This window comes from Mustela nivalis (assembly GCF_964662115.1).
Source record: "Mustela nivalis genome assembly, chromosome: 8".
Lineage (NCBI taxonomy): Eukaryota > Metazoa > Chordata > Mammalia > Carnivora > Mustelidae > Mustela > Mustela nivalis.
Genome location: NC_139027.1, coordinates 24,254,972 through 24,271,613, shown reverse-complemented (window position 1 = coordinate 24,271,613; position 16,642 = coordinate 24,254,972). Strand labels below are relative to the sequence as shown.

The window sequence follows — 16,642 nt, the reverse complement described above, 5'->3', positions numbered from 1 at the left end:
TTGAAATTTCTACACATATTTATGGGCTCTGCAAAAGTGTGTAGTGGTTCTCCACTGTATAAATAACCCTGCATGTCACTTCTTTGTTTTATCATCTAACCTTTTAGCTCTTGTCTTAGTGAATTCTTATTCTTAGGTTGTTCTAGAACATGAAGCATGTTCAGGTAATTTCTTTCTGTTCCTTAGGTCCTGTTTTCTTTCACACTGGGGTTTCTGTGTGTGTGTGTGTGTATGTGTATGCGTGTGGTAGAGTTTATTATTATTATTGTTATTGTTTTTGTTATTGTTATTGTTATTTTCATGCTATGCTCCCCTTTCTGTTTTTGTTTCTCCTCCCAGCAACATGACTGCATTTTGGCCATGCCCTTGGTCTTCCATCTTGCTGGACTTCCTGACCCTGATTTAGGACAGGGCATTTCTTGACCGCTTTCCTAGCATGTCTGAGCCCTTTCACTTCCCTCCACAAGGCAGAATTAGAGGGCTGGGGGGAGCTCTGTGTTCTACTTCCTGCAGCCTAAGTGTGCTGGCCAGGGGAGGGTGGAGCGGCCGAGCTGGTCTGGGGCCGCGAGCTGTTTTTATGAGGACACCCCACCCCACCTGTGCCAGATGCTCCTACCTCTGAGGCACACACAGCTTGGGGCGGGAAGACCCAGTAAGCAGGTAATTCTAGTAAGTGCTGTGACACGAGGGGGACATTTTTAGATTGCTGGGGTCAGATCGTCTCAACTTTCTTTGAGCACAGGTGGTGGCAGTTTAAGATGAAAGATACCAGTAAGGATCCCCGTGTGTGGGGTCCAGAACCGAGCCAGATGAGGCCGGAAGTCGAGGCAAGGACTTACAGCCCATGCAAAGGGATGGGACCTGACTGTATTTCAGAAGAGTCACTCCAGCAGCACCGTGAAAAATTAAATGCAGGTCTAAAGACTTCAGTTCCCCAGAGAATATCTTTGGGGCACCTCTGCAAAGAGGCCAAGGAAATATATTTTGTGCTCGGAGCTGAGGCATCAAGGAGTCGAAAAGTTCCTAAAATGGGCTGACATCCCCACCCTTCTGGTCCTCGCCCCATTTAACACACCCTCGGCTTCTGGGCAGATGCTGAGACCCCCGACTTTCTCTCCCAGGGCTGTTCCTCGTGGACCTCTGCAGACACTTTCCAGGTCTGCCCAGATGGCAGCCGGGGCGAGGGCTGTGCATCTGGACAGCGTGTCAAGACTGTTGTCTTGTTACAGCGCAGCCCAGGCCAGGGACCAATTACAGGGTCCCTCTGCACAGCATCCTTATGACTGCGCTCAGCATGAAACAGGCAGAGGCTGGCAGAGCTGGGAACTGGCTTCCACCCCTAAAGGCCAGCCGGGCAGGAGGAAGGAGGGCATCATCGATTTCTTCCCTTTCGGGCAGGCAGGTTTTCCCCTGTGAGCCTGTCTTTACAAGGAGGCACCCACTCCTCCACACTGGGCCTCACAGCCAGGGGCCTCCTGGAGCTTCAGGGTAGCACTGGATCTGGAATGCTCTGAGCAGAAATTTGCATCTGTGTATCCAAGGATATCTCTCTGGGGAGAAGGCCCATGGCTCCCATCACTTTGCAAAGGGGGGGCCCTGTGTCGTCGGAGTAGTTAAGAAGACCTTCTCTCTCTCTCTCATCTTTACATCTGATGGCCGGGGGAGCTCAGCAGAGACCCAGAGAGCAGACGTGATTTGCCCAAGGACATAAGGACATCCACTTCCGGGGTGGTGGCAGAGGCCACCAGATCTCCTGGCTCCCCCCAGGACCCTCCTCACTGCCTCTTTGGTGAGACCCCTTCCTTCCTGTGCTGCGGACTCACGCGTTTCTGTGCTTTGCTAACACAGGAACATGTAGCTGCTCTGTCTTGAGTGCTTGGTGTATGCACAGCACAGTGCTCTATAGTTCACTTGTGGTAGTCCATTCGTTCATCAACCTGCATCATGGTTTCAGAGCGTAGGCTGGTGTGGTGCTCTCCGTTGCCAGGGAGAGGTTAAACCACTTGCCTGAGGTCACAGAGGTAGAAACCAGAGGAGAGGGATGGCAAACCCAGCCCTGTAGGGCATCTACTCTTCCCAGGCCCCACTGGCCACGTCCGTGTTAAAATCCTGTCAGCCTGGCCCATCCCTGAAGGCCCAAGCCAGGACCTGCGTGCTTCCCAAAGGGTTCTGACAAGCCCAGCCCTTGCTGCCTTCCCTCCTCTGGGCAGACGGAGCCCTGACAAGTGCTCTGCAGGCAGATGGCCCTGATTCCCCAGCCAGGCCTGCTCCTTCCTTGCTGGCTGCCCTCGGGCGAGTCTCCTTCTCCTCCTCTAGCCTCTGCTTCTCGATGACACGGGAATTGTGGCATCCAAATCCTGGGGCTCTTAATGAGATAATTCATGTCCGCACAGTCATTTATTCAACAAATATTTGAGAATCTGCCATGTGCCAGGAACCGTGCAGGTGATACCCGTGGTGAGGGAGAAGACAGGGTTCCGGCTTTCAGGATGTCAGTGGCTGGTCAGAGAGGCAGATGCTTAAGAGATGTTTAGTCAGAGTGAGCTGGTGTAGGCCGGGGTGTCCAGATGCCTTCAAGGAGAGGTACACGGGTCTAGGGTCTAGGAGAGTGTAAGGAGAGACGGATTCAACCTGAGGTCCGGGGAAAGGCTCTTTAAAGAGGCGGCACTTCATCTGAGCCGGATGGATGAGGAGGAGTGGGTCAGGTAAAGACTGTTCCAGGCGGAGAGGCCCCACAGACATGGAGGCCGCTCAGTGGAGTTGCCGTAGCAAAATACCACCCACTGCGGGGCTTAAACAACAGAAATTCCTCCTCTTGAGGTTCTGGAGGCCTGGAGCCCGAGATCAAAGTGTTGGCAGTGACATTTTTCCTTGAGGCCTCTCTCCCTGGCTTGCCACCTTCCTGCTGTGTCCTCACATGGCCTCTTCTCTGTGTGAGGACACCCCTGGTGTCTCTGCCTCTTTTTATAAGGACACCAGTCATGGGGGATCAGGGCTCCACTCTGATAGCTATTTTAACATAATCCCCTCTTTGAAGGCCCTATCTCCAGCCAGTAGCAGGAATTAGCCCCTCCCCAAATGACCTCATTTAACCTTCATTACTTCTTTAAAGGCGCTATCTCCAGATATGGTCACATTCTGAGGTCCCAGAGACCTCAACAGAGGAATCTTGGGAGGGGGAGAGACAACTCAGCCCAGAACAAGTGGGAAAGAGCCAGTCTTGTTTTAGAAGCTGAAGAGGCCAGGGAGCTGGAGGAGAATGACCAAAGGGGACAGGAGAGTGGGAGGGGGCTGGAGACTTAGCAGGGCTTGGGGTGGAGGGGTGAGGGCACAGCAGAGTGGGGACACTATTCCGAGTGCTGAGGGAGCCACTGGAGAAGTTTGGAGCTAGAATGGGAAACAGAGGATCAGGTGTGATTTTAAAAATGTGTCTCTGGAAAATGGGTGCTTGGGGCCAAGAGTTGAAGTTCAGAGTTGACTCAAGAGGTGGTTGCTGTAGAGATAGCGGGAGGGAAGGAGGATAGATGGAGACCCGTGTTAGGATGTGGTGTTGGGTTAGGTATGGGGGAGGGGTGGTTCAGGTGATCAGGCTGAGAACAAAGGTGAGAGAGAAATAAGTGACAGAAAGAAAGATGGTCGGATTCCTCTCGGAGTCACTTCATAGATAATGGCGCCATTCCTTCTAATGGGAAGGACAAGAGGAGGTGCCAGTTGGGACGGGAAGATCGAGCCTACTTGGGGGGAGACACCCCCGTGAGCATGTCAGGCAGGCCTTTGTGTAGTGCAGAGGCAGAGCAAGGAGGTCCAGGCTGCAATGCTATATGGGGAGCTGGCCAACTATGGGAGGCGTTGGAGGCACAGAGGTAGAAGAAAGTCACCTATGGTGAGCAGGTGGGAAGCAGGATTTAATCCGTGAGGATTCCAACATTTCGAAGCCAGGGAGGGGAAGAAGCCAGCAAAGGAGATGGAGAAGAGACCAGAGCATGAGGAGAGGAGGAGGACGAGGAAGCCAGGAGACCTTGGCTGGTAGGTCTGTGGACCCCTTTCCTTGCCATTCTCTGCTTCTTATTGAATTTTTTCTTTTTTTTTTTTTCTATTTTATTTTATTTTATTTATTTATTTGACAGACCGAGGTTGCAAGTAGGCAGAGAGGCAAGCAGAGAGAGGAGGAAGCAGGCTCCCCGCAGAGCAGAGAGCTCAATGCAGGGCTCGATCCCAGGACCCTGAGATCATGACCTGAGCCAAAGGCAGAGGCTTTAACACACTGAGCCACCCAGGCGCCCCTGTCTTTTTTTTCTGAATAGCTGTTGGCAGTTTCCCTCAGGTGATAGAACTCAGGAAATAACGAGTGAATGAATGAACACACGTGCTCAGAGCAGAGGAATAACTGCCAGTCTTATGAATGGGCCTTGGTGGTGTGGGTGGGGGCAGGGGGACAGGGCTTGTAACTACCCTCACCTCCCTCCTGTAGCCCAGGTACAGATTCTGTCGAAGTGGCTAGGCTGGGTGCGAGTCTGCTGGAAACCCACAGCCCTGTGGAGCAGAGGGCCCTCTGTGGAGCCACACCTCATGCCTGTCAGCGTCCTGTCCTGAGCAGGACTGAGCGAGTCGCCTTGGCTGCCTGTGCAGGGAGCCGCCTCCCCCAGCAGGTCGCCGGAGTCCCTGTCGCCTTTCCTCCCCGAGCAGTGTCGACTGCACTGTAATCACACAATTATGATGCCATTAAAATGTCACATTTGGAGAAATCCATATAAACAAAGCATTAACAACCCCTTGAAAATTGCAGTCTTTACCACTAATGACCTACTTTCTCTACACACCGTGCCCTCCCGCCACCCCCACTCGGCTGCTGCTTTCCCCAGCCCTGCGTTCGGAGGTGCTCCAGAGGGTACGGTCTGTCGTCTCTGCTGTCGGGAAACCCTTGATGTCTAATGTGCCGGCAGCAGCTCTGTGACGGGGCCAAAGGCAGCCAGGCCAGGGGAGCCCCGCGCGGAGCCACTTAGTGAAGGTGACCAGAGGAAGCCACACCCAGGCAGGGCCAGGCTCCTGCAGGAAGGGCCCTAAGAGAGAAGCCGGCCCTTGGGAAGTTGAAGGAGGAAGATGGTGTTGAAAAATCTGAAAGGTCACTTCATGCCTTAGCTTGGACCTCCCTTCCCCGCCCCGTCTTGGGGCACCAAGCTAGAACCAGACAGGTAGTTCTCAGATTCACAGCGTAACACAACACGGGAAGAAAGTGTCCTGCTCAGGACTGTGAGCAAGAGGGCTCTGGATCCCTGCTGCCTCGAGTCCAGGAGGAGACATAGGTGGGCTGGGCAGAGAGGCCCCGGCCAAGAGAGACTTGATGGTTTTAACTTCGTTTCCTAGAAGAGTGCTCTGGGGAATTTCACATACTGAATTTTCTTTGTCACCAGAATCTAATTTTAATGCATGAAGAAAATGGATTACTTAGAGGAATGTTATATATGAGTGCTCTTATAAAATAAAGTGAATGAGTGCTCTTATAAAGTAAAACATAAACCAAAACAGCTCTGGCAAGTAATTAATCTCTTCCAATGTATCTGAATTGCAAATCTGGATTCCCATAGAGTCCCGGATGTGATTAAAGGGAGAGGGTGCCTAATTCTGACAAAGCAAAGAGGAGGCCGCCATGGATTAGAAGCAGTTGGGTTAGCGTGTAGGGGTTTTAAATAGTGCTCTGGCACTTTCCACCCCCTCTCAGTTCAGGGCTCACCTGCAGAAGGGATCAGGCCCCATACACCCTGATGAGTGGACAAGAATGGTTGGTGACCAGCATGTCATCTGGGGAAAGCAGTTATTGGTGCTTCCTGAGTGAGGGAGATGGGGGGGGGGGTCTTGTTTATAAGCAAGTGCATCCTAAACTCCCTTTTTCTAGTTCCTGTGACAGGCCATGGACCATGTTCCCACTGCATCCTGAAGATGGTCAGTATTTAGGACAGGCCAGGAGGGTTTCTGTTTTTCAGCCCACTGCGATGATCACTGGCTGTGTCGCCTGTAGCACTCAGCTTGCCCTTGGCCAAGGCAGGACTCCCACCCTCACCCAGATTCAGCAGGCAAGCCGTCTGGGTACTCGCGTCTTTTTTGACAAAAAGATCTCCTTTCATAAAAGCCGACCAGCGGTCCCCCATGGGGTGCTGTCAGATAAAGTCATTTCAAAGTCATGCACACCAACCCCACACCTACATATTCAGCAGCTGACCTAGTTTTGAAGAAGCTGGAGGGTATGTGGATGTCACCTTATTTACAGAGCAGCTAGAAAACGCGCTAAGCTCTGGGCCCCTGCTGCACGCGGTATCTGGGGAGATCTAGCCTGCGCGTTGGAGGTGTGGAAGAGAAGGGAACAAATTCTCCTCAGCCGAGAGCTCGGGGCTTCTTGCTAATGTCACCTTTGGGGAATGAATGACAGGGCTTAGGGGATACTGAAGCCTGAAACTCCTTTTCTAGCCAGAACTCAGTTTAGCGTGCAGATTAGGAAAGGTGTTTCCAGGCTAACCTGGCAGAGAGTATAGGACTAATCTGGTGGAATCCCTCCTCCCTTTTCCCTCCTCCTCTCTAGGCGGTACTGGGCAGTGGCCACTCCGCCAGTGACCCCCTGCCATGGCAGGTCCCTCTTAAGGACCCAACAGAGCCCCCATGTCTGGGCTTCATCCGAGCATCTCTACTTACTTGGCCAAGTCCCTTGAGACTCTCAAACCTCAGTTTCCCCTTCCGTAACATAGGATTCATAAAAGCACCTGCTTCAGGTTTGTCCTGAGTGTGCGATGAGTGACCTTTCAGGACAGAGCCTGGTGCACAGTAAATGTTACAGGTGTGAGAATTGATCACCTTTTCAAGTCAGCCCTTTCCCTGGCCTTCCATAGCCATCTCTATCTTGATTTCTCCAAGGTCGCCTTTGCCTGGGCAGAACATACAGGGAGATTTGGGGAGGCTGCAAACCTTGCCAAACACATTCCTTGTGAGTAGAGCTGTAGGACTAGCCAGTCCAGCCCTCAGGAGCCAAGTCCCAGGAGGCCTGGAGAAGACACTCTGGGACTAATGTGTTCGTTGGAAGAGACAGGCCCGCAGTGGAGCAGAGAGCCCTGGCAACCAGGTTCCTTGGTTTGTTGGGAAACTTGGGGTGTTAAGCAGGTTCAAGTTTCTGACCTCACCCCCAAGATTCCTCAGTTCTCTCCTCAGAATCGCCCACATTGTTCTGTGCGGTCCCAGGTCCCACCTGCACACCTGTAAAATGAGGATTAGCTCAGAGGTCCTGCAAAGTTCCGTTTATGTCCTTCCAAACGAAAGGGAACCCTTAGCTGTTATACTTCTTAAAATAGTTTTTTGTCTTATCATTTGCATAGCCCTTGGGTAGACCCACCCTGCGGGATCCCAGGACACATGACATGACGTTGGTAATGACCTAGGGCTTTCCTCCCAGTGAACAGCCCGGTGATGCCTATAGTCATTCACTTGTGGATGCTGTCAGAGACCCCATTTCTACCACAGGGAAGGAAGAAGCTAAACATAGATTGGCTGACTATAAATTGCTTTTTCTCTCCATTAGTATCCAGTACCCCCCCAAAATAATAGTAACTGTAGTAATGTTGACAATAATAATATGTTACATACGCATTATGTTTTGCCAAGCAATTTTTCAGGCCGTATCTCATTTCTGAGATCTAATTTGGGGCCTTTAAAATTGTGTGGGGTACCCTCAGGGTGGAGGGAAGGACTGACCACAAGCAGTTGAAAGGACGCGTGGAACACAGCCAGGCTCCGGACCCAGCTTTTCCTGACTTGCATTCTCTTCCTGACATCAAAGAAACGGTGGAGAAGGATTATAGGGTCATCCCTAGTGTGGCGCTCCCCATTCTGTGCCCGTCTCTGTTCTCCCACACACAAACCCTCTGGTGGCTGTGATTCTGTCCGGTGAAATTGGGTTGAAATATACAAGGAGCCCCCTGAAGGAGAAAAGAAATCACGGAAGCGTCCTCTGTAGTAGGAGCACTGTTCCCTTCCTGTCATCCTTCCCTCCTTTATCTTTCTTTACTTTTCTCCTTTTATTCCATGACTGCCCCCAGGGTCACAATTTGGTGGCCTTCAGGCCAAATGTAGCCTGTGGGCATATTTTGCCCAAAGAGGAAATTGAAAGAGCCTTAACTAGACAGGTTTTGTGTGGTATGTACAAGGTATTCATTTCTGTTCAAGGCATTTCTATTCTCAGTGACCCTGAAGGCATGTTCTTTTGTGACCCCTGCTAGATCAGCCGTTGTTCAGTAGTGTCCCTTGACAATTGCCTGGGTCCACAGCTGTTCCTTGAGGCAAAAGAGCTTCCTGATGATGCCTGGTGATACTTCCCAGCCCTGCTGGGGCAAGGGAGGGGAGAGGAGTCTGACTTTGGAGGAGAGATTTCTTTTGTCACTGAGAAATGCAAATCTTGTTTTTAGTGTTTTATTCTTTCTTTGGAGAACTTGCTTTCCTTGGGGGTAAAGCCCTGACCTTGAGGCCCCATCTCAATCCTGCAAGAGGCCACTGTGGCCACATTGGAATATGGCTGCAGCATCCCCTTACAGGCCCTCCCTCAGTCTGATGAGGTGACCGGGCACCTAAGATGACTCACTGTCCATGCCAGAGACCGTGTTGCATGTCCTGTCTTGTCTGGCTGGAGGCTTCCCCTCCCGAGCACACTTCCGGTTCTGCTCTTCCCAAGTCCAGATTCTCTGCTCCGTTTCTCCAGGGCACAATTCCATCTCTTGGTGCATTTTCTCCTCCAGCATCAGCCTCCTGGTTGGGGGCAAATCCAACTGCCTGTGTCACTGACAAATCCTCTTTCTCCTGAGCCCCATGGGGGTACCTGGCTCCCTCCCCTTCTGATCTCTTGCTTTCTGGGTTCCAGACCTGGAAGGGATGAAGCTTCTGCTGTTCCGGGGGTTGGCTTACTGTTCTAGTCTTTGAACACAAAGAAGAGGATACAGAAATGAATGCTGTGGGCTGGGCCAGCTCTCTCTCAGTCCTCATGCCCACCAGCAATTGGGAGGGATTCTTTTTTTTTTTTTTTTTTGAAAGATTTTATTTATTTATTTGACAGAAAGAGAGAGAGATCACAAGTAGGCAGAGAGGCAGGCAGAGAGAGAGGAGGAATCAGGCTCCCCGATGAGCAGAGAGCCCGATGTGTGGCTCCATCCCAGAATCCCAGAATCCCGAGACCATGACCTGAGCCGAAGGCAGAGGCTTAACCCACTGAGCCACCCAGGCACCCTTGGGAGGGATTCTTTAAGCAAGCTGTAAGCTGTTGAAATGCCTGTCCACCTAAAGGAGCTCTGGGTTGAGTCTTTCTTTAGTGGTGGAATTTATAGGACGTTGGGTGGGAATGTGCAGACACGTCGGCATTGCTCACGCTCCCTGACACCTGCGGAGGGGACAGGCCCTCTTCCCCAGTCACGCAGACTTAAATCTCCCTGGTACCTCCCTCTCATGCTAATTAGTAAGCAAATTAATCTCCATATAAGGTCCAAATTGTGTGAGTTTGGTTTTTTTCTATTCCAGAAACAAAAGCTGGGCTGCTGTCCATTCCATTAATCATATTATATGTCACAGTTGGAGTTTTTAGGCAATTATAATAATTATCAGAACTTCTCCTCTTCCAGAAAGCTCAAAGCCTCCCCGCAAAGCCGTATTTGCGCGTGGTGTGCAGTTGGGATACAGGTGGTGTGTGTAGGGGCAGTGGCAGGGAGGAGAGAGCTGGGCAGTAGTGGCTCTTGCTGGCAGAGCCTCAGTGACACTGACTAGAGGCAGACGGAGAAAGATACCAGTGTTCCAGAGGGTTCTAGGCATGGCGTCCAGGCTGGCAGACCTTCCAGGGGTGCAGAGAAGCCATAACAAGCAGCTCCCAGCAGACCCATTTTGTAGGTGCCTAGCTCTAGGGCGGGGAAGAGGGCGATGAGAGCAAAGTAGGGGAAGAAATGGACAGAGCAGGACTAGAAGAGTAAACTCATCCCTGCTGATTACACGCTACCTCATTTGGTCCAAGAAATAGCCTTTTCCCCTCCATTATATGTCCATTCCATCCTCCATATTCTTTAAGGAGTGTCTTTCATATAATTAATACTAACCATTAAACTACAGCATTAAAGGAGCAATTGCCTAATTCTGAGGAAAATTTAAATTTATTACCAGCACCCGAGATAAAATGAATACTGAAGAGAAGGAGAGAAAATCCTGCAGAAGATAAATAGAAAGCCAAGTGGGATATTGACTTGATCCTTCTCCAGTGCAGGGTAATTTGGCTTCTAAAGTGAGTTAGATCATAATAAATTAAATTTAGATTTCTGCACATCAGTTAAATAACTCCCAAGACAGAATTCCAGCCAGAGGAAGAGGTGATAATACATGGTGGAAATATTAAAATGAAGATCTTATCTAATAATCCATAATTGATGTGCTGTCCCTAGATGAGGGAAAAGGATTTTCCAGCTCTTTCCTTTGCCGTGAGCCCAGGTGAGCAAGGGAGGGGCTGGCCGGCCCTTCCTTCTTTGCTGGAATTCGTCTTACATGCTCTGGCGTGAAGGAGTCCATTCCCAGGGTTGTTCCTTTCCCAGCCCATTCACCCTGGACAAGATTTGCATAGAGATGTGCTGTCCTCTTTACTCTCTGGACTGGCCCTTGGGAAAATAAGGCCCATCCCCAGCTGGGTGGGTATTAGAATAACACTGGTGTGAGCAGATAACTTCTACATGTTTGGTTATCACCATCCAGCAAGGGAGTAAAACGTGGCCGTGGATGAAACTCCTTGATGATGTCGAAGGAACGTGAGCTTTGAAACCAGAAGTCCTGGGTCAGAGTCTCGGTAGCAGACTCACTATGTCCGTGCTCTTAAGCAGGCTCCTTTGTTTCCTTGACTCTCAGTTTTCTCGCCTGTGAAATGGGAACAACACAGCCGGCTTGCCTGCCTCACAGAGATAATACAGATGCAGCATTCCCGTGAGAAAGCTTTGCAGATAAGAGTAAACTTTTTTGTTTGGCCTGTTTGATATTGACCATCAATTGTTACTATATTTTCTCATTTCTAAAAGTGATGCTCAGTTCCTTTTCAGTGAACGTTGGTTCTTTGCTGATTCTTTATTCCATATTTTAACCATTTTATCCACAGTTATGCTTTCTTTTGTATCTGTGATTCTTGCATCTGAAGTCTTTGGAAGATCTAATCTGTTGTTTATAGTTTCCACTTAAAGGACTTATTTCACTTATTTTGGAAAGCAAGAGAGAGAGTGCAGTGGGGAGGGGCAGAGGAGGGAGCGGGAGAGAGAAACACAAGTAGACCAGTGTTGGGTACAGAGCCCAACACAGGTTCATTCTCACAACCCTGAATTCAGGACCCTGAGATCAGATCTGAGCCAAAACCAAGAGTCAGACGCTCAACTGACTGAGCCAGCCAGATGCCTTTGATCTTTTTTATTGTGATTTTGTCTTTCAGTGAGCTTTGTGGAACTCCTAAGGATGTAAATTGGAGATAGTTTTCTCCAGGTAGGATTTACGTTTGCTTCTGGTAGGAGACAGATTCTGGTTTAATATTAGAAGGAAACTTCTAGAAGTCGCAAGCCTTTGAAGTTTGGAGTGGGTTCCTTGGGACCTCTGTGTCCCTGGCTGGACCCAGGAGGGATGTCCACTGGACAGTGGAATGTTATGCTGGAGTGTCAAATATTGAATGGGTAGATGAATTCTGTCATCTTTAAATAAGCCCTATCATTGTTTTCAGTTCTTACCTACTGTGTGTTAGCCTGGCATCTTCCAACCTTCCTGCAGGAATCTGCCTGTGGAGTTGCATCCTTTCTGCCCTGGCTTGGGGTGAGACCAGTCTTGCACTCAGGATGAAGAGTGGTGGACCAGTGCGGGGATGGTGAAGGAGACACAGAAATCCTCTGAGGGGGGAGATCCCAATCAGAGGAAGAAGTTGGCAGAGAAAAATAATGGGAAACACATAGTCTTTGAAGATGGCCAAAGGAAATGGCAGGAAGGCTCTGGGAAGGCAGTGTCACCTCGTGGTCGGGAGCACAACAGTGGAGCCAGGCTCCATGGGTTCAAACCCTGGCTCAAGCGTGTACTACCTGTGTGACATTGGCCAAGTCACCTGATCACTCTCTGCCTTGGTTTCCCCAGTTGTAAAATGGGAATGGTAAAATCGGCATCTGTGATTGTGAGGATTAGGTGTGAAAGTTTATGACATGTGATAGGTACCCCTAGAGTGTTAGTTGTTTTATCGTAGGGTAAGTTTGAGAAGTTTTATTAAGGATCAGCACTGTTCAGAGAAGGATAGAAGTTTCTTCAAGTGATAGAGACATTCTCATTCTAATGGTAGGGGGTGGGGAAGAAAAGACCTAAGGCAATGAGAGAACTAGTAGCTGGGGGAAAGAAGAGAGGGAGACAAACACATTAAAATCATAGAGAGCCCCATAATCAGTTCTAATAGCGCTGGAGCCAAATAATCAGCCTGCACGAGAAATGAGAGCAACAGGCCAGGGAAGGTCAGAGGAAAGGGGACTCGGGGCGTCTCCTGTAAGTACAGTGGGAGGAAAGAAACAAATGTGCTTCTGCATGTTCATTTTTGGTGCCCAGTTATTTAAGCAGGCTTTGGGTGATGTAATCAGATCCATTCTGTTGAAAAGATCATCTTGGTTTTCTGTACATGACATCATACTTACAGTTGAAACGCATACACTCTAGGTTGAATAAATTCTGGTCAGAGATGCAAGGAAGATTTTGCCTGTGGGTCGTGGGTGGTTGGGGGGGGGGGCCCACAGGAGGGGTCAGAGCCCTGGAGCGGGAGCTTGCGGGGGTTCCTGGTGGGAGAGAACCGTATTATCACTTCCTGTAACAGCAAAGTTTGCGAAGGTGCACCTGCGGGTCTAAGCAGTGCCTTGGGTGATCACAGGAGCCAGGAAGCAAGGAATCCAAAGTGTCGGTACCATGTGCTGCCCTCTGGGTCCTCAGAGCCTGAATATGGGGCCTCGTGAATTGAAGAGCTTGGAAACCAACTCCAAATTAGTACTATAAGTATCTGGGGGAGTCTGGGGCCCTTTAGAAATCCTGGGAGGGCCACAGCCACTTCCCTCTGCGGACCAGCAGGGAAAGAGGGGCTGGTCCTTCCCAGGGGCTTGGCCTCCACCTCGCTCCTCTCCATTCGCTCTCCGGAGAGGACATGCCCCCGATTGGTTTCTGTGATAGAGCAAACAGAGGCATTGAGAGGTTCAAGAAGGATTCAATCAGCAGTCCCTTCACTTTCTAGCCATGAAGCTTGGGCAAGCCAGCCAGCTAGCCTCTCTCCCTGCTGATCCCTCTCTGTACAGATGGGGTTGTGTGTGCATTCTGAGGCAATATGTGTGGGATGCCTTGTAAAACAGAAATTATTATTCAGATGGTAATGTTAGTATTTTAAACACAGTGTCACTATTATTTAATACATCCAGATATTGTTGTAGGAAAACCAAGCTCCCAGGCCAGGGAGTTCCCCCCCAGTGGATCTCGGTGCAGCGAAGTGTGAACCCGCTCTGTGCACGTGACCATCGGAGGAAGCGGTCCCCTCCGGGGAAGTTTTGAGTGATTGTTCAGTTTTTCTCACCAGCCAGGCTGTTACTCTGGCTCTGAGCTTTCTAGGGTCCAGAATCACAGCTGAGTTCCCATGGCCCCCTCACCAAGGAGGCAGAATCTGCCAGGAATGGTTTGCTGCCTGTAGGGTGGTGATTGCTGGCCTTGAGCCTGGTCTGGTGTGAATAGAGAGTAGGGGACGAGGCCACGAGGTCTCTACCTGCCTTTTCTCCAGCCCGTCCCTGGGGCCTGCTCCTCCATCTGCTTCTCCAGCTGATGCGTGGAACCTTCTTCCATCAGTGCCCCAGCACCGCCCCTGTTCAGCCCTCCCTTTCCACCAGCCTCAATTCCTGAGCTCCCCTCCCAGCTGAGCTCCTTGTGGCAATCTCTTCCCTCCACTTCGTCCCACACCTGTGGCCAGAGGCCCTTCCCCCTGACCTGCTTCATACAGACCCAGCTGTGTTGCAGAATTCGCTTTCACTCATGCGTTCTTTGCGGTCCACATTCTGGCTGCCCCATTCCTGAGCTAGCCCTGTCCTCAGCTGATTCTCCCTTCCCCAGGTCTTCCTGCCCTTTATCTGGGTTTTCACTACACACATATTTCCTCTCCCACTTCCTCCTAAGCAAAGCAAACTGCCTGCTCATCCTTCAAGCACAAACTAATTTGACGCTTCTTCCAGGCAGCCCTCCCCATTTCCCTCACTCCTCTGGTAGAAGCGGTAAAGGAGTTTTCATGCATGTCTCTCTGCAACCTTGCAACCTACTGGAGGTCTGGGACCTTCCATCTCTGCATCTCCCCTCCGTAGCACAGAGTGTTGGAGGAGCTCACCCCTGACTGAGAGACTTGCAGTGAATCTAACTGGGAACGAGCCAGTGGGGGACGTTACCGGGTCCCATGATTTCAGGGGTGACAGCTGTCAGTCTGTGACATTGCACAGCTCAGGCTGGGTAGGGCGTGGAGGGGGAGGGTCTCACACTCCACCCCCTGTGTAGCAGCAGTATCCAAGCACATTCATAAAATCAATTATTGGCTAAAACTCGCTGGTTTTCAAAGCTTCATTTTGTGCTATTAGCAAGAGAATGCTGTTTCAAAAGGAGATAACAGAGAGAGAGAGGCAGATCAATTACCAGATAAGATCGAGTGGTGCGTAAGATAAATGTGCACATCATGAACCACCCCACAGAGCCACCTTCTGGGGTTGGGGGGCACCTGGCCAGACATCTGCGGGGCCTGCCCTGAACCTTTCCTTCAGGTTCCGCATGTCCAGAAGGGCTTCCTAGTCAGCGATGAGGGAGGGGGTCCAGGCAGCTTTTCACATTTGCACCGCAACCAGGGGTCAGTAACACACGAGTGAGCATCCCATCCTTGGGGACATTGTTAGCCCCAGGGCCCCGGCCCTCACATTCTAGGGCAGAACCTGGTCAGTGGGTTCTCCCCAGAGATAGAGTGCCAGTCTCCCCTGGCAGGGACCATTAAGGGAAGCAGCCAGCATGCAGAGGCTCCGAAGCTGAGAGCTGGCGTGGTCGGGGCAGCCAAGGCAGCCCGGCTCTGGGCTCGAGCCACCCCCTCGCTGTGTGCATCCCCTTGCCTTCTCTGCTGTGAAAATGCACTGGTGGCCCAGGAGGCTGAGCTCTGCTTTCGGCTCGACCCCTGTCCCACCTGTGCAGACAAACCCAGAACTTTGGTGAGAACTTGTCTTCCCAGCTCAGCACAGTGTTCCGTCTGGGGAGGACGGAACAAGATCATGAGTCCACAAGGTACCTTGTTCCTATTTCTAAAGCACTGTTCCTGCACTGATGCTTCTTAAATATAATCCCAGCTTTAGGGGCACCTGCGTGGCTCAGAGTCAGTTCCGACTCTTGATTTTGGCTCAGTCCATGATCTCAGGGATGGAGCCCCCTTTGGGGCCCCGCACACACAGAGTCTGCTTGGGGTTCTCACTCTCCCTCTGTCCTTCCCTCTGCATGCTCTTTCTCAAATAAATAAATAATCTAAAAAAAGTAATCAGAGATTCCTGGGTCGGGTCAGAGGAAGAAGGGGAACATGCAGGCCTCCACCCGGTGGGGAGCACGTTCTTACAGATGGATCGCCTGCGTCCTGTGGCAGAGGGGGGGATGGCGGTCCTAGTCCTTCTGTACCTGCTCCCAAGCCAGCGCTTTTCAGCCAGGTGTTCTCAGATTACCCTGGTGAGGCGGCCTGCGGGCTCAGGGTGCTAGAACCCAAGTCCCAGCCCAGCCAACTTCCTGAGGGTGGGATCCTGAGCAAGGAGGTACTTAGCCCATGGAGGCTGTTTTCTTGTGTTGGTCCTGGGACCACATCCTGGGACGGCCAGTGGGAATGAGTAACCGGTTCTAGCACAGCGCCTCGTGCACAGGGCTCAGCAAACAGCAGCTGCCCTCACCGCGTCGCCCTGTGTGTTATCATCGTTGCTGAGGTTTCATTAACCTCTGGCCCCATCCTTGGGCTAAACTGTGCCGGGGAAAACCTGTTCTCTGCAGCTGGGCAGCAACAGACGGAGAGGGCTGGGGGAGGGCTGGGAGCTCTTCTCACTGACTTCGCATTTGTGCTCCGCAGACTTTGGACTCTGACTGGGAAGACCCGTGGGACCAGTTTGATGAGCGGCAGTATCTGAATGCCAAAAAGTGGCGCGTGGGCGACGATCCCTATAAGCTGTATGCTTTCAACCAGCGGGAGAGCGAGCGGATCTCCAGCAGCCGGGCCGTGCCCGACACCCGCCATCTGAGGTACCTCCCCCTGCTCTCACTTGCTACTCTCTCCCCTACCCGGTGGTGATGACAGAGCAAGGGCAGGCTGGATTCGGGGGATGGGGATGGGCTGTACCAAGAATCGGGGCAGGCACACGCAATCTGCAGGCTGGACTCGGGGTTGCGGGGACCCGGGCCAAGGATCGGGGCAGGTACATACCATCTGCAGGCTGGATTGGGGATGCCCAGGCCAAGGATCGAGGCAGGCATGCGCCGTCTGTTGCCGGCCGGTCAGTAGTTAAGGCTCTCTGCACTCCTCACTGCTGTGAGCCACCCCCCAGGCGCCTCCAGGGGGAAT

At 51.4% G+C, this 16,642-nt stretch overlaps 1 protein-coding gene across 1 annotated transcript in view; it reads left to right on the top strand.

Moving 5' to 3' along the window:
* GALNT14 (polypeptide N-acetylgalactosaminyltransferase 14) overlaps nucleotides 1–16,642 on the top strand; it is a 213,709-nt gene that overhangs the window by 121,990 nt on the left and 75,077 nt on the right. Inside the window, exon 2 of the mRNA XM_082744351.1 lies at nucleotides 16,154–16,323. Coding sequence (XP_082600477.1) covers nucleotides 16,154–16,323 — 170 coding nt within the window. The remainder of the gene's footprint in view (nucleotides 1–16,153; nucleotides 16,324–16,642) is intronic.